General features: G+C 40.3%; 1 protein-coding gene across 3 annotated transcripts; it reads left to right on the top strand.

The window, feature by feature from the left end:
• Positions 1-600: 600 nt before the first annotated feature.
• On the top strand, positions 601-23,678 carry LOC148652667 (monocarboxylate transporter 4-like). Of its 3 annotated transcripts, none has more exons than XM_088599678.1 (5): positions 601-821; positions 13,553-13,796; positions 14,342-14,485; positions 14,805-15,581; positions 16,556-23,678. In XM_088599678.1, exons 2-5 carry the CDS (start codon positions 13,574-13,576, stop codon positions 16,921-16,923), a joined length of 1,512 nt encoding a protein of 503 aa, XP_088455804.1. In that variant the 5' UTR covers positions 601-821; positions 13,553-13,573; the 3' UTR covers positions 16,924-23,678. The 3 variants fall into 3 exon arrangements, with proteins under 3 accessions (XP_088455804.1, XP_088455802.1, XP_088455803.1); XM_088599676.1 differs by lacking the exon at positions 601-821 and adding an exon at positions 881-1,030; XM_088599677.1 differs by lacking the exon at positions 601-821 and adding an exon at positions 10,868-11,133.
• The last annotated feature ends 827 nt before the right edge of the window (positions 23,679-24,505 follow it).

Below are 24,505 nucleotides of genomic sequence, written 5' to 3'. Positions count from 1 at the left end.
TTTGATTGTGTAACTGAGGGCTCAGATGGGTCAAAAACCAGCAGGTGTTTGGATCACCAGGACCAAGATTAGGAAATACTGCTCTAGGTATTCATTTCAATAAAAAGACAAATATGAATAAAAGTTCATGAAAACAGCATTCCACATATTATTATAGACATGCTTTCCATATTTGTGGGTGTAATCCCATTGATTTAATTTCAAGACATGTCTGTCTAACAAAATAACTAATAAAGTCAGGGATTCAGAGATTGGCTGTGCCTGCAGCTAAGAACTGAAAAGGAAATGAAAAAGTTCCCCTTTTGTTTCACACTAACACTGACGATAGAAAAGACGGTACCACTGCTCAGGGAACGCTCCGAAGTCTTATGGTTTTTATGATCCAGTTTATAAAGTCTCAGTTTACTTAAACGATCAAGCAATTCTACCAAATAAATGCTAAGAGGATGTTGGTAAAACATTAGCTAACACATCACGTACCACTCCAAGAATCAAGCTTCACCCCTGCATTATAGTGAGTACATCCCCAGTTCACACTCTACTCCTGTACCACTACTGCACATATTCTCCAGCAGCTTAGTGTGTGTTGGGTAGGGGTTGGGTGAGGATAAGTGAGAGAGAGAGGAAGACTCGCACAGCCTCCAGCGTTAAGTAGTACAGAATGATACTGTGATTCAGGACAGCGGATGCACCGGACAGCTGCTCAGCAGCTCTTAAGACGAGCATTTAGACCCAAAGCGTCAGTGCAAGAATTCAGTGGTGCACATAGCGAGTCATTTCGTGAGTCTGGGGATCAAAATTACAGTCTGCTAAAGTCACAGGTGAGTCATCGGGGGGAAAAAAATGAAGGCACTAGGACCCAGGAGACTTTGTGTCTCACTAAGAGGACGGAGGGGGGGGGGGGGGGGGGTCCTATTCTCATACTGACGTTTCTGTATCGACGTGCAGAAAGAAACGTGATTCTATAGTATAAAATCGTAGGACCAGGGGAGGGATCGGGAAAGAACCGCGACAATCGAGCATCATCGAGGTAAGAGCGTCTGTTACTGCAGTTCGTAATGCGACTTGAGAAAAAAGTAGCCAGAGTGAACGACATCATCTTAAAGGGATTAAGGTGCATTATGCACTGCTATAATGTATTTAGTGCCAACAAGGCACTGTTAAACGCATCATCACATGGTACTGATGCGATTCACCTGGAAAAGACGAATTTGGATTGATTGATTTCTAATGATTTTATGTTGACTGTATGTCACGTTTTGAGATGAAAATGTACCTGAGAATACTTTATGTAATTGTAGAGATGGTCTATTTCAGATAATCCAAATGGGGTTGTTTGAAAACGCAGAGACGAAATGGTGGGGATTTAATAAAATAATGGGTTTTGAGCTTTTTAAATTATAAATCTATTTGGAAATTATCCAGTTACATAACTAAGACCTTGCTGATGTCACCCCTGTTTCCAAGGCGAGTTAGATGAAGATGTAACAGGTTATCACACATTTTGTGTTGAGCCGGTGGTAATGATATCACGGTTTAACAGGGCACTGGAACAGGGGAAGAGCAGTAAATTGGTCTTTAAAATAAATTATCGACGACTATAGGCTTTATCTAAACCGTGTTGAATTCTTAGGCGTTACGGACATCTGATAGGCCACTGATAATAGCTATGGAAACGTTAAAATTACAGTGAAGGCAATTAATTACTGCCCAGTTAGTTCACACTCATAAATGAAGATACATGTATAGTCGTTGATATTTGTATAACCCATAATACAATCAGAATTATACCATATATTTAATATAATTCATTTTACTTAAGAATTAAATTAGATTTAATTAAAAAGGACGAAAGCGGTATCGACAAACAGAATCATCCGGCAGTGTGACAATATTACCAGCAGTGCTTGCATTCGCGTAATTTCACGTTGTACATCGTTGTACATCGTTTGAATTCTAATTTGCTACATTATTAACGGATTACGGATTGAATTACTTTATCATCACCCTGAAGTCATTGGAGCGCATTAAGTGGGTGAATGATTATGTCGTGCCAACGGATGCTTTGTATCCATTTTCTCCTACGTCACGGCCACATATAGAAGCAGGAGCTTGAGTGATGTGAAACCGGTTGGGAAGAGAGGGTCGGGATTTAAAGAATATTTAAAACTGGCGTCGTTTGGGACAGACATGTACATGAAATATATAAATAATTAATACATGAATTGCCTTGTTCCGGTCTGCATTGTAAAAAGAAGTCCTGTCACGTCCCTCACGTCTCAATGCAGACTGTAGTCATCACAGGATACTGTAGGACTGGGCATCGTTTTACCGGTACACAATTCGGCTGGACTTTAGTTTGAGGGCAGCTACAGTGTTCTGCCGGCGTAGACAATGATACAGGGAGCCTGCCTTCCACCTAAAGGCTTATTTTGCTTAACTATATGCGGTCGAGCGCGACTCATTTTTTCTCAGAATGTAATAGCTGCAGGAAATAGTGCAAATAGGAAATGATCAAATACTTTTATTGTAGCCTACTTTTGGTCATGTTTACGTCAGCAGAATAGGGGGAGATTTTTGTCGCTTGAATGGACCACGTACAGAATAATAGCTCATGCTGCTGGACATAATTTAATCCGGGTTTTTACTATTCGTACACCATTAACTTTTAGAGCGGAAAAAACCGGCGAGTCCTTTAGAAATGAGAAGAAGCTACAACATGTACGAAATCAGTAACATTTGTGGGTGATAAGTAAGCTGGCACTGTATAATGAAGTCCGGCATGATTTTTCACCAGGTGTACATCAAACACCCAAGCAGCAGACCCACAATATAATTAACGTATAAGTAGAGAATAGAATCGGTGAAACGGTGGTTTATGCTACCTGGCTTTCATCGTTTAGGTTTTTTTCCAGGTCATTCCCTTCAGGGTCGGTGCCTAACTCGAACCTGAAGAGTAGGAATTACTACAACATATAATATTACTCTACAGGCTACACTGGATGGTGAAGATTAACGTATAAGTGGCTGGTAACAGCTGCGAATTCATTAAACTACATCATGGAAGAAACGAGTCATTTCTTCAAATATAATTTCCGTTAATGTCGAAGCTGAAACACTTTAACGATAAATGACAAAGTAACTGCAAATTTGTTTTTTAAAGGTAATATTTAAGATAATCTGTGATGAAAATAGCATTGTGTCCTGAGCAACAACGCGGAAATATTTTGACATCAGTGACAGTTCTTATATTTAAACCACGGCACTGAACAGATATTCTCTAATTTGAACAAAGTGAAGAAGGCATCGCTATATAGTCACGTTTCTGATGGTCTCCATTTGCCTTGCAGTTTTTACGCGCAACCAGATAACCTGAGCAAATACCGGGGGTTTTTCCCCCATCGAATTCACCGTACTGTACATATACCCTACCTTCCCGTTTCATAATATTAACGTCACATTCATATCAAAGACGTAGGCAAATCCTCGAACAGTGCTTTGCAATGTTCTGCTGAGCAATTCGTACGTTTGGCAGAGCAGTGAAGGAAAATTTATCCGGTAAAGAACTGACGAGCTTCAAATGAAAGACTGAGCTGCCTGGCGCTAGACACAGCAGGATCAGCGCCACATATTTGTGTATGTGTAAATCTGTGTCTGCTTTTAGCACTGCCGTAGACATGTTGAAAGAAAAATAAAGTGAGCTTTTCTATTGCCCTGTTACTAACAAAATAAATTCAGTAAAGTGTAAGCATGTCAAATTCAATTAGATGGCACCGATATGGAAGTATATATGAATATAAATAGAAAGTGATATAAAAAATTATGGAGTTGTACGCATGCCTCATAATTTAAAAACACACACCCAACGTACCATTAATATCAAAATGAAGTGCTGGAAATATTTTGGCAGTAACACTTGCTCCATTGACTTCAGTGTCTAGAATGTACCTTTGCGCCAAAGTATTGCAGTATTCATATGGGCTTTACATTTCTTTGCAAAAGAAAAGTTACTATCTCCAGTGTATTTTTGAGGATTAGGTGTGGTGAAATATTTAGATACTATTTTCTGGACCTACAGGTTCTTGCTTTGTTACCCTTTGTTAAATCTGACAAACTGTTGTGTTTTTACTTGCTGTTTGTTAACATTTTGATGGTCTGGTTGGAGTCTGCCTAGACAAACATTACAAATTTAATATTTCTTTCATACGTGGATGCTTAATGTCCAGTCATTGAATGCTGAAGTACTCCTGATTTTATTTCCCAGTCCAAGTCCTGTAAAACTATCAGGACTGGCCATCCAGAAACAGGCGTCATTGCTACCCATCTTGGAAACCTTTCTGTGCCTACTTTGTATTCAATAAATGATGTGCTAGTTGCAAATACAGCTATCTAGAGCAGTGGGACTGCAGCAGGAGATGTATAGTGACCTTGTTTTATTCCATTAATGTCAGCTCAGGTTGTGTCTGAGGATCATAAAGGCTAAGTGCAGTGAGTCACTGCTTGTGCTGCTGCCATTTTCCTCAGTCTCCACAGTGAGCAGGCCTGGCAGTGCTGTTCACAAGCAGGCACCAAAATTGTAACTGCTGCTAGAACCAGGGTTTTGTGATCAATGGAAAATAATCTAATCTAAATTCAGGTCCCCATAGCTGTGAACCTCAAGGTTTGATTTCCTAGCAGATAAGATGCTTGGTGATGGGTGTGAGCAGGCCTGTGCTCCATATTTGGAAACAAACATGTTGAAATGGTTTCAAACAAAGACCTTACTCCTCTATTTCAATAAAGTCGCTAGATCTTTTTAGTCTGTCAAAGGAAATGAACCAAGTCCAACTTGTTCACTATATCAACAATGTGATAGGTAATAAAAATGGATCTAGTACCTTAAAAATACAAATCAGAGGTATCTAAAAATAAACACGAAAGTATGCAGTATCAGTATAAAATATTCAGATGCTTTATCTGTTAGAAATGGGGCAACACAGTTGTCATAGGCTTACCTCTTGGTATAGCACGTGTTACAGCTGTAGCAGTTAATAGTAAAGCTGTGCTCTTGTTTTTTCTCATCACAACAGCATTAGAACAAGTAGTAGGTTTATTCCATGCTGAAAAGAGAAGAAAGAAAAACAACATTTTGGCTGAACGTGGTTTGCCGACAAAGAGAAATGTTATGGCTTTTTTAGGAAGAAATAGTAACCATCTCAAAGAGGAAGTGTAGAATGAATTTGAATTTTATTTAACATATTACTGTTGTTCATAACCGAAATTAATCAAAGTCTGCAGTTTGTACTGTTTCTTATCCCTTGTATGTCCGAGAAGAACTGCAGAATTAGGAAGACGTCGAATTTTCTGCTGTTGTAATGAGGGTACAATATACAGGACCTAACACAAAGCATTGGTCGAGGAACAGAAGCCCCCTAACACAAAAGCTACAACAGTGAAGAAAATCATTTGTGATTTAGATTTTGTCACTGTACTATACATAAAGGTGCTTTCACTGTATTCACTTAAGAGTTCTAGGGAATAGCCAGTTTGAATAAGAATAAACAGAACCTGGGACAAAGCCCCCATTCTTCTGCTTAGCATTAGAGGAAGTAGAGGGAATTAAAGAGATGCAAAGCCTTGGGTGTTAGGATATGAAGCCCAGTTGGAGAGGGAGGGGGCATTGTGATTGTTCACCTCATGTGCTCTCAATTGCTGTGTCTATTGTTATATTAACTTGAATTTTTTACATTCGGGCTCATTGTAGGGCACTGTGATTCAAAGGCTTTGAAATCTTTTGTCTTTATTCTGTTGTGCAAAGCGTGTTTTTGTGCTCTTCAGACTTTGAACCTACCTGCTGTAGTTTTTCATGTCCTTTTGTCATGCAGAAAAGCTGAAGGTTCATGAATATTCTCCAACTGACATGTTCTTCTATAGACTACTGTTGGCTAAACATTTCAGTCTAGCTGAAAAACGAATAAAATGGATTTTGTAAGTTTCTTCCTAATAAATCAATCCTGTTTAGAAGACTTCTCAACCTTTTGTTAGCAGTTCAATGGAGGCATGAACCTATTTAAATCTACTAATGCAATAATTATGGACATACCCACATTAACGCAACTGTGATGTTAATGCCACTGGACAGGTATGAAGCTGGAAGAGTGCTAAAGGGGGGGTGTACTTTTTCAAAGCGGAGGTAAATGTGGAAGCATTACTTCTACATGGTGGTTTGTGGTTCGTCACAATAGTTATTTCACACTGCGTGAACATCCCAGGATTGCCTTTGGAGTGTAGTGGATTGGACATGCTGTAGTATTTATTTTTTATATAACAATTATGTCTCTTATCTCACAAGTGGCAGCTCTTCAATCACAGCGTGGGCTGTGCACATTTGTCACCACTGAGTCCCCTGTCGCAGCTTTATAAATGGATTTGAAATAGGAAAAGGTGCCGTGTTTACTCTGCTGAGTTTCGCAGTTTTCTTCATCAGACTGCTTTTTCCTACATGAAGGAACCTGGGGTGACTTTAATCTGAGTTTTGTGGATGGTTCTTTAGTTTTGAACTTGCTCCATTAATAGGATCTTAATGGGATTTGACCTCAGCGAACTTTGTTGTACTGTTAAGAACAGCGCTAGTAATGGTCAATGTAACAGTAGTAATCAACTGGAGGTGAGTTAGCAGGTGCAATTGGTTCAAATGGGTTTCTAGGTTTGGAGGTACAGTACACCAATCCATTGAAATCGCAATCTCTGCCCTTTGCTCACAGAATGTTGAAAATATGAATTTTAGTACGCAGGATTGAGATAATGTGATGAATACACAAAACCAGCCCACAGTCATGCACAGAAGTAATTGAGTCACAGTCACTGGTTGGAAGTGCTTAGATTATTGGAGGTTTCACCGTTTGTCACTACTTCTGTGGTTAGGGTGTGTGTGGTGGACCTCAAAGCTACTTGAACCACATATGCATTCATCCACCTTGTTTTAATTTGTCCTCCAGAGACTTAGATTTAAGGTTTGTATGTCAAATTAGAGGATAGGTTAAATGCACAACACCTCATATTCAGTGGGAGCCATATATTATTTTCAGAAGACTCTTTTGGAATATCATAAGAATAACAGGGGGGTCTTCATAATGATCTGGGACCGTAGACTCATTTAGATTTGAACGGCTGTCTATGAGTATGTCTCTGGCAAAGACAGACATTGCATCATTTACTGCTAAGGCAGGGGATGATGATTAACCAGCTGACTGAAGACATGCAGAGGAAGAGAGAAGACTCCCATGGCACCGCAGTTTGATCCGTTTCAGGATTTACAAGCTTTAGGCTCTTATGTAAACCGGTATCAACAGGTGCTGAATATTTCAAGCTTCTTATGTTATTTTAGGAATTCGCATTGAGATAGGCATGCAAAGTGCTTCTTCAGCACAATTTGTGCAGTGTCCTGCAATTTGTAAAGCCTGGAATGGATCAAACTGCTATACACTGAAACCTACCCATTTTCATGGAATGGGAAAATCACCATCAAAATCATGTAGCTCTGGACTTGTAACTGGAAGGTTTGAGTTTTAGTCCCACTGGACATTGGACACTGCTTTTGTACACTTCAGCTAAGTACTTCGTTCAGATTGTTCTGGTAAAGCTCTGTGCATGGATACAAAGTAAGTTGCTTTAGGCAAAAGCATCAGGTAAACTAATAATTGTGAAAGCGACATTGCTGGCTTCCATGAGGGATCTATAAATGCTGGATTAGGGTTGGGATAGAGAAGAGTTCAGATTCCTGCCATCAGCCTGAAATCCTGGTATCAACTAGAGAGAATCTGAAATGTGTCTTGTGTGGATCAACTTGGTCCTGGTGTTGTGTAAGAATATACCTGGATTGTCGATACACAGTGTTTCTGGTTCTGTCTTAGTGATGCTAAGTGGACAATTCTAATGGTGTTGAAAGATTGAGGCTTTCTGGGAGGCCTGAGACATAATCGGGGATACATCTTGATTTTGAAGTAATGAAAATAAAAACTTGTAAATGAAATGCAAAAAAAAAGACAGTTCTCTAGAGACTTGTTTGTTTGTGTTTTTCTAGCTTTAATCATGAGGGCATGTCCAATAATCTCTTCTAATTCCTCCCTCCCTGTGTCACGTTTTCAGCGAAGTGGATTATCTCTGTAGTTCGTCCTCTCATCAGCTGTAGTTTGCCAAGCTCCATGCAGGAATGAACAGTTGCGTTGCTTATGAGATAAAATACTATTTACAAAGAAACCTGTTGGAACCTGAAGGCTAACTGCACCAGAGTCTGCACAGTCATAGTGACTCTTTGTTTCAATGTTTGTATTAGAGGAACAAATTCAATGCAATTACATACTGCTCAGAGTGTACATATTGAAACTTCTCACTGTGATGTCAGAGATGGTTTGATAGCCTTCTCAATAGCTTTTAAGTACTTTACCTCAGTCATAACCAAAATGTTAGCCGGTGTGCCTCTCCGGAAAATTAAAAAACAGTCTTCTGTACTAAGACAGTCAAGGAAAGAAAGTGCCACTGTCAGATATTCCGATAATCCTATCACTACCTGTTAATGTGGCTTTTATCATGCATTTATTTGCCATTTAAAATTTTAAACTAAAAATATCGTAAAAATTGATTGATGACTTCTGATGAGTTATGACAGTCTTTAGAGAGTACCGTCCTTCTTTTATGTTTACAGCTTTATAAGTGAAGTTGAAACAAACGGCCAGCAGACATTGATATTCCACTTGACAGTAGCAAATTATAACAATAAAGAATGGGCTCGGTGAGTTTTCTGTGGTGAGCTTCATGGGGTCCAGTTAAAAGCCAGATGGGAATATGGGGCTCTGTAGTGTGTGTAAATTTCTCTGCAGCAGAAGGGATTAATCGTTTACTATTCAAACAGTAGGTGATCTTGGAGGTCAACACAGGCATACCTGGCTACCCAGAAAGGACAGACTGTGCCTCCTGTGTCAGCAGGGAAAAGCAGAAACAGTGCTACTCTACAAGAAATACTGAGGGATTATAGCAATTTTTTTTCCCAAAAATCTGATCCCAAAATTCCCACACCTGCCACACCTAAGAATTTGATTTGATCTCAAAGCCCTGTGTCTGTGACACAGACAGTCTGAGGCTCATCCTCCATCACATCCTGTTGGCAGATAAGGATGACATCATAAAGAGCTTGAGATGAAGGAGCTGGTTGCCTTGAAAGCTCCCCTAATCCCCACAAGATTTTCTTCTTGCAAGGGGTACATTAAACTGTATTTGACCAACAATACTATAGTAGCAGTAGCAGTGGACTGCCTTTCTATGGAGTGTGTTTGGATACTCTTGTTGCCCTTGGTTGAGAGTCTGAAAACATCACACAGAACAGAGCAACAGCCATGGCATCTAATTTAATCAATGTTACAGCTTGAATGCAGACCAGGGATTGATTGATTGATTGATTGATTGATTGATTGATTTATTTATTTATTTATTTTGGCATGCTAAAAGCTCAGTCACCATTTTCAGCTGTGACATATCTGTGTGCTAATTTACAACAATGGAGATAGATGAGAGAGATTAATCTACCTGCTTTTAATGTAATTCTGCACTACTCAATAATTAAAAAAAAAGTTGAATTAATCTTTTTAGTCATCAGTTAACTTAATTTGCTGTAAGACTGATTTTTTGTTGGTCTCACCACATACACTGTTGGTTATGAAAATGATACAACAGGCGCAAAAAAAAGCATACTAGTTGTCTGAGACGAACATGAAGTGATTATACTGTAGCAGCAAAGACTTGTAAACATTATGTTCTGAGGCCATTTATCAAGATTTTATTAAAATCAATTAAGAAAAAGCACAGGCTTTCTAGAGGACCTCTAAAGAGCTGTAAGAACGTGGCTCATTGAATAGCGTGGACAACCAGCAAAAGCAGAAGGTAATCAAGTCCATGGCTTCCTGTGTGGGTTTAGACCCTGGTTGAAAGGAAATGTCAAGGTCTTATTTTAGGAGCAGGATTATTATCCAGACACCCTCTTTAAGGGGAGCTTCTGCAGGGGCAGTAGGAGGAAGGGAGGGGGCAATTTTTAGCTAACGACTACAGGAGGAGAGCCAGAGATAAATACACAAAGACACATGAAAAGTTCAGACAGATGATCACATGCAGGGGGCTAAAGGGTAAAATAAGTGTCAAGGACAGGCTATCCTTGGAGTGTCAGCCTCCCCTCCATCCCACAGAACACGAACTGTCTACAATGTTGTTTGCAATCTAATTCATGTTTAATTACTACTGCATTACCCCCTGATTTAGCGATGAATTAATCATTTTCACTTCTAAGGGAGCTTATTATTTCTCTATGATCTCTATACGAACTACATATAACTGAAAAGGCACGGACGACACCATTAAGTTCAAGGAAAAATAGTATCTCTATGGGCTGGTCATTTTTTTCAAGATCCTTGTGGTGCTAGCCTGGGGTGAGTTTCCCTGCTGTTACATTTAAAGGCCAGACTGTATTATTGTACAATGATATATTTGACTTCCCTGTCCCAAGGGAGTCTGTTTTTATCTGCAGAGAGGTATCCCTGTCTCTTTTGGCACCGTTTTGAAGTTTCTTAGCGGCCAGTTTGCCCTGGTATACAATAAGGAATTGCACAGGGGGCTACAACCTACCTAACATTTGTGGCTCATAGACGTCGTAGCGTAATTATAGCAAAAGGGTGTTGGCTGATGGCTGGCTGCTGACAGCTCCCTGCCGTGGCCAGGAGATAAGAGCGAGGGGAATGACAGGCATGCCAGGCCGCTGCCCGGCCTGCCACTGGGGCTGTGCATCTTGTCGGAAGAGCTGTCACTCCGAGTGGAGCCTGGAAAAGGAGGCGGCCCAGAACGAGGCGATAATTAATAGATGCAAATGCACTCTGGTGCCCTGGACCCAACTGTGGCGTTAGCCAGCTATCTCTGGGTGTAAACGTCAGGGGTCCTGCTGTGTGTTTATTCTTCAGGATCTCTCTTGTATTCTCACTGGGGTGGTGGGCATTCAAGGAGTTTGGGGGTCTGGCTGTTGAAGTTCCAGAGAAAGCAAAAGTAGCACCAGTAATGCAAGAAGGAAGGAACAGGACTAAAGGCAACAAAAGAACAGTAGCCAAAAAAGAAAAAGTAGGTAGACCTTATTCTAGGCCTGAATGCATGAAAAAATATCATTTAAACTTCTAGAGACATTGGCATGCAGTCGTGAGAGGGAAGGAGGAGTCATTTCAGGCAACGTGAGGTGAAATATTGTTATAGATGTGTCTTTTTTGCTTTGGTCAGCTATATTCTAACAGCATTTGATTTTTTTAAACAGTATATACAGGACCAGTCAAAAGCTTGAGTACACCTCATTGAAACCAGGTTTTTCATGATTATCTGTGCTTTAAACTGTATAAACTTGCCTAATTAATATTTAATTACATGATATGTGTTCTTATAATCTTAAGTGAACTGCATTGAAAATGTTAATTTTTCATTTCCATTAAAATGGAACACCCAAAGCAAGCAGATTTCAGTCTGAAGCCTAGGTTACTTACCAGGTTTGTTTGACTGGTACTGTATATTTAGCCAGAATATTACTGTGCTAAATAAAGACATAATGGAATGATTAGAAAAGAGAACCCATCCACCATCTATCTCATTTGGCTTTTTTGCTGTGTCTTATTGAGCTGAGGATCTCATCTAGCCATTTTTTGAAGAAGCCAGGATATCAGTTTTAACAACATGGCCCAGTTCCACAAGTGCCTCCTAGGTTCTTAGTTTCAAATGCATTTCCTTGTAGTGTCCGCCTGTGTCCTCTGAATCGTGTTTCTCTGCTGATTCTGAAGAAGTCTGTGGGATTGACTTTGTCAGTGCCCTTGAGGATTTTGAATGCTTTTATCAGATCACCTTCTGGCCTTCTCTCTTCAAGACTTAAAGGGGTTCGGTTCTTTAGCCTGTCAGTGCAGGCCAGTCCTTTTGTGTCCGAGAGTGAATCTGGTGATCCCAGATCAGAAATATGTTTTTGTATCTTGTGACTCAAACTTGTGCACTGTATTCTCTTTTTAGTCTTATCAGTAAACTGTATTGTACTGTTTTAATGTAACATTCCTTGATTTGAATTCTACACTTTTAACTATGTATCCTAACATTCTGTTTGCCTTTTTAAATTATTTTATCTCATTGCCTGAACTGAAAACATTGATTCTTATTGATTACTTTCCTTACCTTTGACCTCTGCTGCATTGCCTTTGGTCACCAGAAAAATGCCTATGCACAGTATAAATCACTGTTTTTACAGCCCCTTCACAAAAGACACTAGCATGCACGCAGACTTATGTCCCTTGCTTAGCAAGAAGTCTCTAACTAGGATTTACAGGGTTTAAGGGTCGTAAAACCTGCCTGACTTTCCTCTGCCTGTTTTTCTTGGGTTCCTTGTAAATCGGCACCATAGACGACTGTGGACCAAAACACCTTTCTGAGCTGCAGCTGAGACAGGGTAAATGGAAGAGATAATCTAAGAATTTTGATTTCAATTATTTCATAAGCGCATTCATCCAGATGCCAATGTAACACATCCATTTCATTTTAAAACCTCTTAAGGACTTGTCCGAAGTTATTTTAAGCACAGAATATTCTGCAGATTTGTGTATGTACATTTATGTGCATAAGTAGATGTCCTTTATGTCATTCTTCAATATGGGTATTCAATTAAAGGCAATGTTGTTAGCTGTTGAATGTGAAACGGGCGATTTTTTTTTATCGAGTGTTTTCCAACCCACTTAATGTTGCCTGGCAAGTGCTGACAGCTGAGTTGGGGTGGAGTAATGTGACTGCAGGCTAGGAGTACTGTGCTGTTTTGGACGAACAGTGTAAAGAGAGCCAGAGCCAGACAGTGCAGTAAGGAAAAGATCATATTTCTGCTGTGCACAGTCTGGCAGTTGTGATGCATGTGAAAACATTCTCCAATACAGCACAGTTAGAACTGCCTTAGACAAAGGTCTCTTAAATAAAAAATGAGCTGTACCAACAGGGATCCACTGAACTTTACTTGGTCAGACAGCAATAATCTTCACTCTTATTCAGCATCGCTCAGAACTCTTATCAAGACCCATGAAATGCACATTAATACTTTGGCGAAAGTGATTAAGATCCTAAAATTGTCCTGCATTTAGCATATTTTTCTAGTCTGACATAGCAATAAATACCAATAAGAAGATGGAAATGCTAACTGTTTGCATTGTGTGTAAATATTCATTGCCACTAAGGAAAATACTTTGTTCTCATTGCAAAATTAGCTTCACCTCAGATGTCTTTTGATCTCGATAGAAAGTAAAGTATTGCTTTGTTACTGTATTGACAGTCATGTATAAAAAAACAAAGCCAGCTATCATTTGATTGGTTTTGAAGATCAAGAATTGTCTGAATAATTTCAGTCCTTTATCGAATGATCAACACACTGAAGAGTAACAAGAGCGTAATATTGCAAACCGGGTAGTAAAATGAAGGACGGAGGTGGTTCGTGCAATCATTCCTGTGACTGTCACTAGTCTCTGTTTCCCCACAGAAGTGAGAGAGAAGGGCAACCATGGGCGCAGTCGCACTGGATGATGGCCCCAGTGGGGTGAAGGCTCCTGATGGAGGATGGGGCTGGGCAGTCCTGTTTGGTGGTTTCATCATCACAGGCTTCTCCTACGCATTTCCCAAGGCTGTCAGCGTCTTCTTCAAGGAGCTGATCCGTGAGTTTGGCGTCGGCTACAGCGACACAGCCTGGATCTCCTCCATCCTGCTGGCCATGCTGTATGGAACAGGTGAGCTCTCCTCTCTCCTCCCTCACCATGACGCTGCAGAGACGTTCAGTCGTAACAATCGATGCCAAAGAAAAAGTCATTTTTTATATTTTAGGCTGGACAGTGCGTTGAACAAGAAACCTTTTCTACTGGAAAGGTTTTAGTCACGAGGTACAGACATTTTTAGATCTTATATCTTGGCAAATTCTAAAACATACATTATTTAGAATAAGTATGAATATTGAAACCCAGAATTGAGGTCCAATTTGATCATTTTGCATTATTCAAACATCTGAACCTTTTAAGAGGTGGGAACAACTCTTATCAGATCCAGGCCTTTTATCCCTTATATCAATTAGAGCCAACCTGAACAAAGACGAGGGTGTGTTGTACCCTTCAGTGACCTCAGAAGAATTATTTTTTAAAGTATTTAAATTAGTTTAGTGACTGACATTATTGACTTCAAATCTTGGCCAGTGTCATCAAGTTTGCCAGGTTTGATGATGATTTTAATCAGCTGTCCTGTAAGTGCTGGAGATTGAGTGCAAGTCTTTGTCTGTGCTCAGGTCCTCTGTGCAGCGTTTTAGTGAACCGTTTTGGGTGTCGACCGGTGATGATGGTGGGAGGCCTCTTTGCTTCCTTGGGGATGATCTTGGCTTCTTTCTCCACCAGCATCATTCATATCTACCTCACCACTGGAGTCATCACAGGTAACCACTCTGTCCCTGCTGGGGCTGCTGTTATCAGGAGACATTCTCCTTTTCTCTGCTCAGGAAAAACAACCTCCTAGACTGCAGAGTTCAGTTTATCAGTGCTGCATTTTATGAGTTTGGAAAGATTATTTTGTGCTTGGGGAAAAAGCTTGTAGTGGACATCCCAGAGGTAATGTGATCTCTGCTGACTCTGTTTTAAAGAGTGACAAATTCAAAAAATAAGCTTAAATAGAACCTAGGCTGGGGTTTAAGGAAGTCCGTATCTAGTATGCTGTAAATTGGTTACCCACAAACTTTTACTGGTGTTTTTTTCTAGGTTTGGGCTTGGCTCTCAACTTCCAGCCTTCTCTGATCATGCTAAACAGGTACTTTGACAAGAAACGCCCCTTGGCCAATGGCCTGTCTGCAGCTGGCAGTCCTGTCTTCCTTTGTTGTCTCTCCCCACTGGGGCAAGTTCTGCAGCATGAGTTTGGCTGGCGTGGGGGTTTCCTCATCTTGGGGGGCATGCTGCTCAACTGCTGTGTCTGCGGGGCCCTGATGAGACCACTGGAAGCTCCCAAGAAAGCAGCAGACCAAGAGAACCTGGAAGCCAAGGCAGTGCAGAAGAAGCCACACAAGCTGCTTGACTTCTCGGTGTTCAAGGACAAAGGCTTCCTCATCTACACCATTGCAGCCTCCATCATGGTGCTGGGGCTCTTTGTGCCACCTGTGTTTGTAGTGAGCTATGCCAAAGACTTGGGCAATGAGGATACTAAGGCTGCTTTCCTCCTGACCGTCCTCGGCTTCATCGATATCTTTGCCCGTCCCACTTGTGGCATCATTGCAGGACTGAAGTGGGTGCGTCCACGCTGTGTCTACCTCTTTAGCTTTGCCATGATCTTCAACGGCACCGCTGATCTCATCGGCTCCCTTTCCACTGAGTATTCCCACTTGGTGGTATTCTGCATCTTCTTCGGTGTCTCCTACGGCATGGTGGGAGCACTGCAGTTTGAGGTGCTCATGGCCATTGTGGGCACAGAGAGGTTTCCCAGTGCCATTGGTCTGGTACTGCTTATGGAGGCCATAGCTGTGCTGATTGGACCACCCTCTGCAGGTTAGTCAAGAGATTGGCCTGATCTCTTTCTTTGATTTTCAGCTTCCACCTCCCTTATTTAGATTTGTTTTTTAAAATTTTGCTACACATCTCAGTTTGAGCCTATAAACCTTGCAACATAGGAAACGTTCCTCACATAGGAAAGATGGAGGAAGTGTAGGCAGACTCCATTGACCTGCCTACCTTCAAGTCAATTGACTTTCGACACATCACAAAGAACACATCCCTGTGCAGAAGGTTCAGCACCATTTGAAGGAGAGGTGTGACTCTCATTGACAGCACTGCCTGCAAACACACAAGCCAACTAATCCCACCCTAACCGCAGCAGCAATCAGCCAATTGCATGCTGTTGCTGAGGAGTTACTAGTCACAGTTGGATAGTGACATTACCTAGGCTCAAACCAGTGTTCGTAGCACTCAACCAGCACATAGGCAAGTACACTAACTCATTGAGCTATTCAAGTGGCCCCTCAAATAGTTTACTTTGATCTAAGTTTTATCTCTATTCTGGAGATTCGTCTTTCATAGATGATCAATCGGAGCACTGCTACAGCTTTTAAACAGTAAATCCAGCCTCACCCTTAATCAGTTTTCACAAACCGTCAGCTCAGAAGGCATAAGTTTACCTGTAAATAATGAGTAGAACAACACTCCGTACGTCTCTACTTTGACGCGTGGCAAACAGGAAAACAAGTGTGGCACCATCTGTTGAAGAGGAAATTGGTTGAGTCTGGTGGTTGATTAATTCAGCAGCACCTCTTAAACATTAATATGAACAACACCTATTACATATTAATAAACACCTATTTTACAGCACAAAATGCAAAATATTCATTGCTACGCTCCCCGTTTTAAGGTGTAGAATTAAGAACTGAAACCACCTGATGTCATTAACTTGGTTAACTACCTGCCTGTGCAAAGTGGGAGAAGGAAGTACATTAACCCAACTCTTCATCTTTTCTTTACACTTGCAGGGCGGATTCTTGATGCAACGAAGCGTTACATGTTCGTGTTTATTGTGGCCGGCGTGGAAGTGGTACTCTCAGCTGTGGTGCTGGCCAGCGGCAATTTCTTCTGCATCGGGAAGAAGCCAGCGGAGCCGGAAGTAAAGCAGGAGATGGCCGTGACAGCTACAGAAACGGAGCAGCTCAACAAACCCCCTGAGGAGGAAGAGGAGGTTGGGAAGGAGCTGAAGGAGGAGAGTGAGAAAGAAGACAAGGACAAGGACAAGGAGAAGAGGCCAGACAGTGTGAAATTGGACTCCATCGAGGTGGAGCAGTTCCTCAGGGACAATACAGACAAAAACGGGGAAGTGGTTACCAACCCAGAGACCTGTGTGTGAGAGGTGGGAGGTTAGGTAGCTCACTGAGACTAGAGACACTAAGCAGGAGGGAGCAAAACAAAAAATATATATGTTTCCACAGAGAAAATGGAAAAGTGGGACAAGCAAGGATGTTGAAAATCTTGTATTTATTTTAGCTGTAATATAGATGTACTTTCTAAGGCTGTGCCATATCAGGGCACACTCCTAACAGGAAAAAAAATTAAAACAAAATATGGACAAACAATACAGGTGCACCGGAGATGCACTCCACTCGATAACTAAGTGAAACAGCCAGGGCGGGGGCATCTCCTGCCAGAACCAGGCCCGTTTGTATGGCTCACTCAAGCAGTTTGCATCTCTTGTATCTTGTATCTTGTAGAAAACAGAACATGACAACACAAAATACTAGCAGGGATTGTCTGCTCCTGGTCTCACGTGTTTCAGAAGCAGAAGATGATCTCTAGCGTGGCACCTGGTAGCTGTGCGTGGATCAGCAGTTTGCAATGTGAGGACTGAGAGTTCTGTAGCTGGTGCTCATGGGGAATATAATTCTGCTTCCTCTGTACCTAGTGTCTGTTGCTTCTGTGAAAGGGACTACCTACCTGTACCTGTTTAAAGGGAAGATCTGGGGGGTATAAGTGGGTCCCCATCTGCAGAGGGTATAATAAAATGAGCAAAAAGGGAAAAGAAATCTTTAAGTGCCGTAAGAAACAGGGCCACACTGCCGTATTTTCAGTGAGCCGGACTGCAGCTGCACAAAGGCGATCAAGGGAGAACTCTGGTATCCAGCCGTCGACAGTGTAAGGTGACAAGATGTCACGGGCTTTTCAGAAATATATTTCAGGTCTCTTGTTTTGAAATGAAACTCCTAGAGACACTTCAAATCTATTCACAGTATTTATTTGTTAGATACCTGTATATGGTTCACTCTTATGTAGATGTTTCTCAAAGGGATTTAAAGTCGGCATATAAAGTATTAAGTGATTATATCTCTCCAGAAAAAAATACCATCTGAGGTATGAAATTCAAAACTCGAACCAGAAAGTTTACAAACAAAAACCATGACGGGGAAGGGACATCATTTAATGAGCTGTGTATTGTTAAAAGACCAGGTGCTGGGAAGCAGTGCTGCCTAAAACAGAAATATTAGCAACATAACTGATTTACTGGTGTGTTTGCAGTAGAAAGAAGACTGTGTGCTATTTTGTGTTATATGTTGTCTATAACTGTGGGACTGCAGCTTGTAATTGTTCCGATAATGGGTTGAGGAATTAATTCCACTGGAGCTAAAACTTGAATTAGGAGAGCAACAACTGGGCTAGGTTTTGGGGTTCTGAATCTTACATGCAGAAGCTTATTTCTCCCCAGAATTGCAATACTAGCATAGTGGGAGCAATGTGGTGAGAAGGGAGAAACATGCAAACAAGTGCCCTCAATGTGTCCTGTCCTGTCAAAATAAGAAAGTGTCACGTGTGCTTACTGATGCATTGAGACCCACAGTATATCTTATGAGAATAAGGCTGGAAAACACACAAACTGCAGTATACATCAACTGCTTACATTGTCAATTTAATTTTTATTATTTTTATTTTTTTATTTTCATCTAATCATACCAGAATTAGGAATTTCAGCCCAAAGTTTTAAGGTATATTTTTAATGAAAGGAGGATATGTTAGCTTCTGCAACCTGTTATAATTTCATTTTTATATCTTAAATAAAGAAAAATAAATGGATTCAGAGTTCCTAGCTGATGTGAGGTAGATTCTGATCTACACCTGTATAGGTGTGTCTGTGTGTGGCACACAGTTTTAAAAGCTTTGCTGAGTGTTGTGGGAATTTGTGTGTGTGTGTAGTATAGTAACTGGCAATTAAATGGATTTTAATACCAAAAACTTTTATTCGGTCAGATGGCTCTTAACCAGCTTCATCTCTAATGTTGATGTTTATGATTATAATGTTTAAGGAAAACAGACTGCACGCTGTGATAAACTGGACATTTTGTGGTAACACATAAATGTAAATTGATTTTATAAAAACAGTGAAGACATTCTTCATTGCGGGCTTTTTAAATGTTGCTGTCTATAATCTGCTACTTGGTGCTGCACAGAATGAGTTCAGACAGTGAAAGACTTGAAGAGGAAGGTCTTTGTTTGGACTGAGAATAATCAATTGGCAGAGAGCATGTAGAAATGAGAACAGCCATGTCTTCGCCCATTAGGATAAAAAAGTAAAGTCTGGAGAATTTCTTAGGATCCTCATAAGCTAATAAGCAATACAAATATACCTTCAACTCTCGAAAACATGACACAAGATCCATCATAAAAATCAATTCATTTACAAATAAAGGTAAAATACTTTCAATTACCCGTGATTTAAACTTAAAATGAGAAATGTTTATGAAGTACTCTTCCTTTTCTTTATTCACTGCTGACCCACCAGCAGGAGAGAGTTATGGATAAGGGTCAAAATGCCTGATGAAAGCTGGATTCCATTTGATGGCATTGATTTCTGGCCAACAGCAATAGGCAATACAGTTATTGACTAAGGAGAACATCAGTAGATGTATACAAAAAAAGGAATTTCCAGCACCTCCTGTCTGCCATTCCCTTAATCACAGCACTGCAATCCACTCTTTTAATGAAATGTCTACCACCAGCATTAGAGAAGGGGCTTAATATTACATTAGATATAATTTGCTAGTGCCTTAATATATGCGCAGGGAATGTCTTCATAGCACCTATATATTGCAAAGTCCGTTCATGCCCTAAAATTATAATTCCAAAGAGTTTCCTGAAAGAAAACAGTTCCTTTCACATTCAAAACACATAATGGCATCCAACCCATCTTTTCCATTCAACTCTAGTCAAACAAAAGAAAGAACAGCGTTAAATAAGATGTAGAGTAAAATGGCCTTGCTTTCCTATCCAGAGATTCCTACAGATTGATCCTCAATTTTCACAGCCAGAGATTCCTACATTTGGATCCTCGATTTTCCTATCCAGAGATTCTTATAGACGGAACCTCGATTTTCAATTAATGGAATTCTCACCTTTTGCAATGGGCTATTCCAACTGGGCAGTCGGGCCAAGGAGTTTGAAACCTATCCCACACATCTGGCCACTTGCTCCAACCCTTCACAATCTTGAGAGGCTGAAATAAACATCCATTTATGGTCCTTCACTTTGATCGGCACTCTGTGCAGCACAGCTAAGTGTCACAGCAGGCCAGCTTGGCGTTTTCAAAGATTTTTTAATCTTCTGTCTGACCGAGGCTTTATACATTTGTGTCTTGAACTAGTATTGTGCTTGAAAGTTACAACAGCCATTAAACAACAGTGTTCTTTCACCTCTTCCCTTAGCTGTTAGGAAATTAAAAAAGGGAAAGACTGTCTTCTGAGTACACATTTCATTCATTTCTTAACTTTTATTTGCAAGCATATTTTGTTACCTTTTCATCCACAATTCAGCATTCACAGTTAATTGTAACTTGCCTCTTCCAACTGTTTTTTGTCTCCATTAAAGCAATTCCTGTTCAATACTGGGTTGTACAGTAAGTCATATATGAAAACGAATTCTCTCTAATCAAGATTCTAATTGACAAAATCCCTTTTTGGCAACTGTATGCATTGAAAAATGCCTCTGTCTTAATGTAGTCCTTCATATATTTTGCAAGTTTAAATAGGACATACAATTACAATCCTTTATAGAAGATATCTAAAAGGCATTTTAACTTCTTCTAGGGAGTACAATATAAGTAGTCTTTGTACTGTTCCTTTCCACGTTTGAAACCTCTGTTCAAGTACCTCTGTACCTTCTGAAGAAGAGTTGTGGAAATACAGAACAAGCAACCCAGCTATCTTGATGAAGTCGACACTCTGGCTTCTTTCAAGATGACATTTTTGGATATGGTTTCTTCGTTACCTCTCTAATTGGAATATCATCTTTTTGCACCAGTACACAGGTCTTGTTCCTCAGTATAACACACCTTTCAACATTTCTACTGCCTTCAAAAGGCTTGGTGTTCTGTGGAGGAAGCCAATTCTATAAAGAGCATACTGTCTAGTTACCTTCGTTTTTCTACACATTTTATGATCGATTGACTGAAGACATGGATCACTTTATTGCATTTCCAATGTCACAGAGAAATAATGTGCAATATGAAGCTGTTTTTTATCACCTAGTGTCATAGGGTGGGCGATTAACTACTTTTCCAAGACCTGGTGCCTGTGAAATGAGCTAACACTGATGTTTTTTTCATTTTATTTTATAAAAACTAAATCAATAAACATAATTCAGAATTATTAGGAGCCTAGTCATTGAGAAGGCTATAACGTGAGAAGTAATTTCAAAAGTATAGGTCAAATTTCCATCTTTTTCACTGTTGGTGTTTGAAGGGACACGTACTGTACAAAGATATTATATTTAACCTGGAAAGAGGCCTGAGATGGATCAGTTCAATAGCTCTGAGCTGTCTGAGCAGTCTGCTTGGGATTAGCATGATATTTTATGCCCTTGCAGCTTCAGTCTCAGTCTTGTCTGAGTTGTTTTAACGGAGACAGAACCTTTTGCTAGACGGCTAATAGAACAGACCAGTTACTTCAGTAAATCAGGCGCCTGTCCTGTAGTGTTTTTGCAGGCTCTGCTGGATGCTGAACATTGTAATAGTTTCTATAACAGTATTTATGTATTTGTGTGTGCGTGTGTGTGTTCAGTGTTCCTATATGACTTGTATCAATGTATCATGTTAAGAAACATAATGACTGTAAACTGCTTGAAGCTGAAAAGGGGAGGGGTGTCCTAAACTGGTGAATTAATCTTTGATGCTGATGAACATTTGGTTCTGCACACTGAAGCAGACTACTTTGCTTTCGTCTTTGTGCTACTAAGAGCATGATAGCATGTACCAGGTTTCTGAGTGTTGCAAAAGGGCATAAACTGCCACATAGCACTGCCATCTTTGATCTTTCTGGGACCAGTCTTTATATCATGAGGACAACAGAGAAAATATACCTTATGCCACATTACCACCAGGAAAACTGCTACACAATAATAGACCTTGTCAGCATTCTAATTTGCACTTCTGTAATTATGTGCAGAAAAGACACCTTGTGGGTGTCCAAAAAATTAATGGCATGAAGGGATGGTAAAAAGGAAAGCTAAACCCCATTTGATCAAATGCACACTGAAGTGCATAGTCACGTCTGTCACATTAATCATATACAGCTATGCAACAGTACACCATTCCTATGAAATGCAAACACGCATACTATGTATTTTTGAGAAATGTGGATTACATAAAAATACACTATCCACATTCCTGACAGAAGAAGAAAATAATAGAGTGGGGTTTAATGAAGATGTTCAAATATTAATTTTGAGCAGGAAGTATTTTGCACTAGCCTTCTTAAAGCCCGGAAGTCTCTAAACTAACCACACTTTTAATATAGATTGTCATTCCCGTTCAAAGAGTCCTGTACAAAATGTGGCAGTTTCTCCATATGAAGTGCTTTGAACCAGAGGAATGTGGTAAAAGATCGAAACTACCACAAGCATAAGGCAGAGGTGTAGGTCATAACATTCTGAGTCTTTTGTAACATATCAAGCATGTAGACGGTATTCCCTGAATAACAATGTACGTCTACACAATTCAAATCACAGTGGTACATACTGTAGTTCTAAAATATTGCTGTTCAAGCATGGAAAATGACTGAAACTGTTTTTGTGTAAGCGCAAAACTTACATGAAATCAAAGACTACACCTTTAAAGTTGTATGCACGGAGAAAATCACATTAATTTTCTTACTGCTATTGACAGTTGGTGAAAAGACTAGTCATGTTGCAGAGTTATTGTTCTTAAACTCTGAAAGGGATAAACCAGCGATGAGCAGAGTTTCTAATCTACCAGGCCATACGGCTTTCAGTTGAAAAGGCCACTATAGACCATTAGATCTAATTTACTAATTTCGAGTGGAGAACAAACGCTACCTTCTCTGCTATTTAGATGTTTGTTCTTCCCCAAGTGTAAGGATAGCACTACAATATCAAGGTCATTTCAATTCCTATTCTCATAGATAAAAATAAAACCAATATTTTCTCCCCAACCTGATTTTCTCTAGTCCCTAAAAACCCAGGGCACATCGTTACTGAAAGACTTATCATTTCAAACCAAGGGGCACTGCAGATAAATCAGGAATTCTCCACTAACCATCCTTGATCTTGCTGTATCACTTTTTACTACCAAGCCCTGTACTGCTGCTAACTGCAGGTCCTTTGCAAAATTCCCCCCCTCCAAAATCAAATGTCATTAGATTATACTTAGAAAAGTAGAGGTCTGCTGTCTCAAGTTGTCTTTAGCATTAAGCCTAGAAGGCTAATGATCTTGTTTGCAGCTACAATATATTTATATTGTTGCAATATTATTATTGCTGTTTTGACCAGAATTCAGTCTGCTGTAGTGCGCTTCTCAGTCTGGGGTGCTATTTCATTTATAGCCAGTATAAAGTCAGTCATTCCAGGACCCCCTCCAGAGTGCAGGGAAGAGGTAGTATTGAGGGTTGTGAAACTGTAAAAAAAAAATGTTTTAATTTTCTAAGATATTAGAAAAACAAGGAAAATTTCAAAAACGTTATCTTACGGCCAGGATTGCCCTGTCCGTCTACACTGTTCTGCGAATGCACTTTACTCTCACCTCACCTGTAGAAGATACTGTATTTTTTACATGCTTTTATAGTGACCTGTTGCAAACCTAGTCAATAAATATTTATTCTGTTGAAACACTGTCTTAATTTTGCTTTTTTAAACTTTTTTAGATTTTGCTTCTCACACCCATCCAGTTCGCCACTGCTAACAGTTACAGATGTCTCTGTTCAGCAGCGCTTGTCCTGCACCTGGAGAACGACAAGAGGCAGACAAGTACCACAGTGCTGTACAGAAGGGCTGGTGGACATCTGCAGTAACAGCGCATCTCTCATTGACATCACTGCAAGCCTGCGGAAGCCAGGAAATACCGTTTCACTGAAAGAACCCTGGTCCACTGCTAATTGTGCACTGTCACTCCAGGAACATTGGTCACAGTTGGCTAGCACTATGGCCCAGGCTCGGACCCACGACACAGGATAATTCTTCTTTCAAAGTCAGGGTGGATCACACTGGTATTATACATTTTAGCCTAGGAATAAGGCAAAGAAGAGAAGGGACTCAAATGCTTAAAATACACAAAAACACATTTGACAAAGTAAACCAGAAAGTGGTTCTTCATTAGCCGCACGGGGCTTGAATGCTCCCAAAGTAAAAGTGTGCAATTGTCTAAGACACCAGTCCACCAGTGTTGGGTGGGCTTTATTAGTATTCTTGACTTGCCATGGTACTGCAACACTTGTTGATTTGTTGTTGAGAAAATCCTCAATTTAGGGCTATTATTCCTGTAAGGTTACTATGGAGGTTACCAAATGACCCAAGAATGAACAGTGTAAACAAGAGAGTGTGCCTGAGGATCTCAGTAAGCAAGCCTTTGTTCTCTATGGGTGGTACAGGGAATATAATTGGTTAATTCATGCTGACTGCAATCACACGGACTCCCTCCAGCACCGGTTAGCCCTAAT

Source organism: Lepisosteus platostomus, chromosome 11 (genome assembly GCF_059453375.1).
Source record: "Lepisosteus platostomus isolate fLepPlt1 chromosome 11, fLepPlt1.hap1, whole genome shotgun sequence".
Taxonomy (NCBI): Eukaryota; Metazoa; Chordata; class Actinopteri; order Semionotiformes; family Lepisosteidae; genus Lepisosteus; species Lepisosteus platostomus.
The sequence above is the reverse complement of the archived record's forward strand: the minus strand, read 5'-3'. Positions and strand labels throughout refer to the sequence as shown.

Excerpts from the sequence above, each read along its gene's own strand:
- LOC148652667 (XM_088599678.1), top strand. The coding sequence starts at position 13,574 with ATGGGCGCAGTCGCACTGGATGATGGCCCCAGTGGGGTGAAGGCTCCT. Across the intron at positions 13,797-14,341 it reads GGCCATGCTGTATGGAACAG|GTCCTCTGTGCAGCGTTTTA; the intron begins GTGAGCTCTCCT and ends GTCTGTGCTCAG. Across the intron at positions 15,582-16,555 it reads GATTGGACCACCCTCTGCAG|GGCGGATTCTTGATGCAACG; the intron begins GTTAGTCAAGAG and ends TTACACTTGCAG.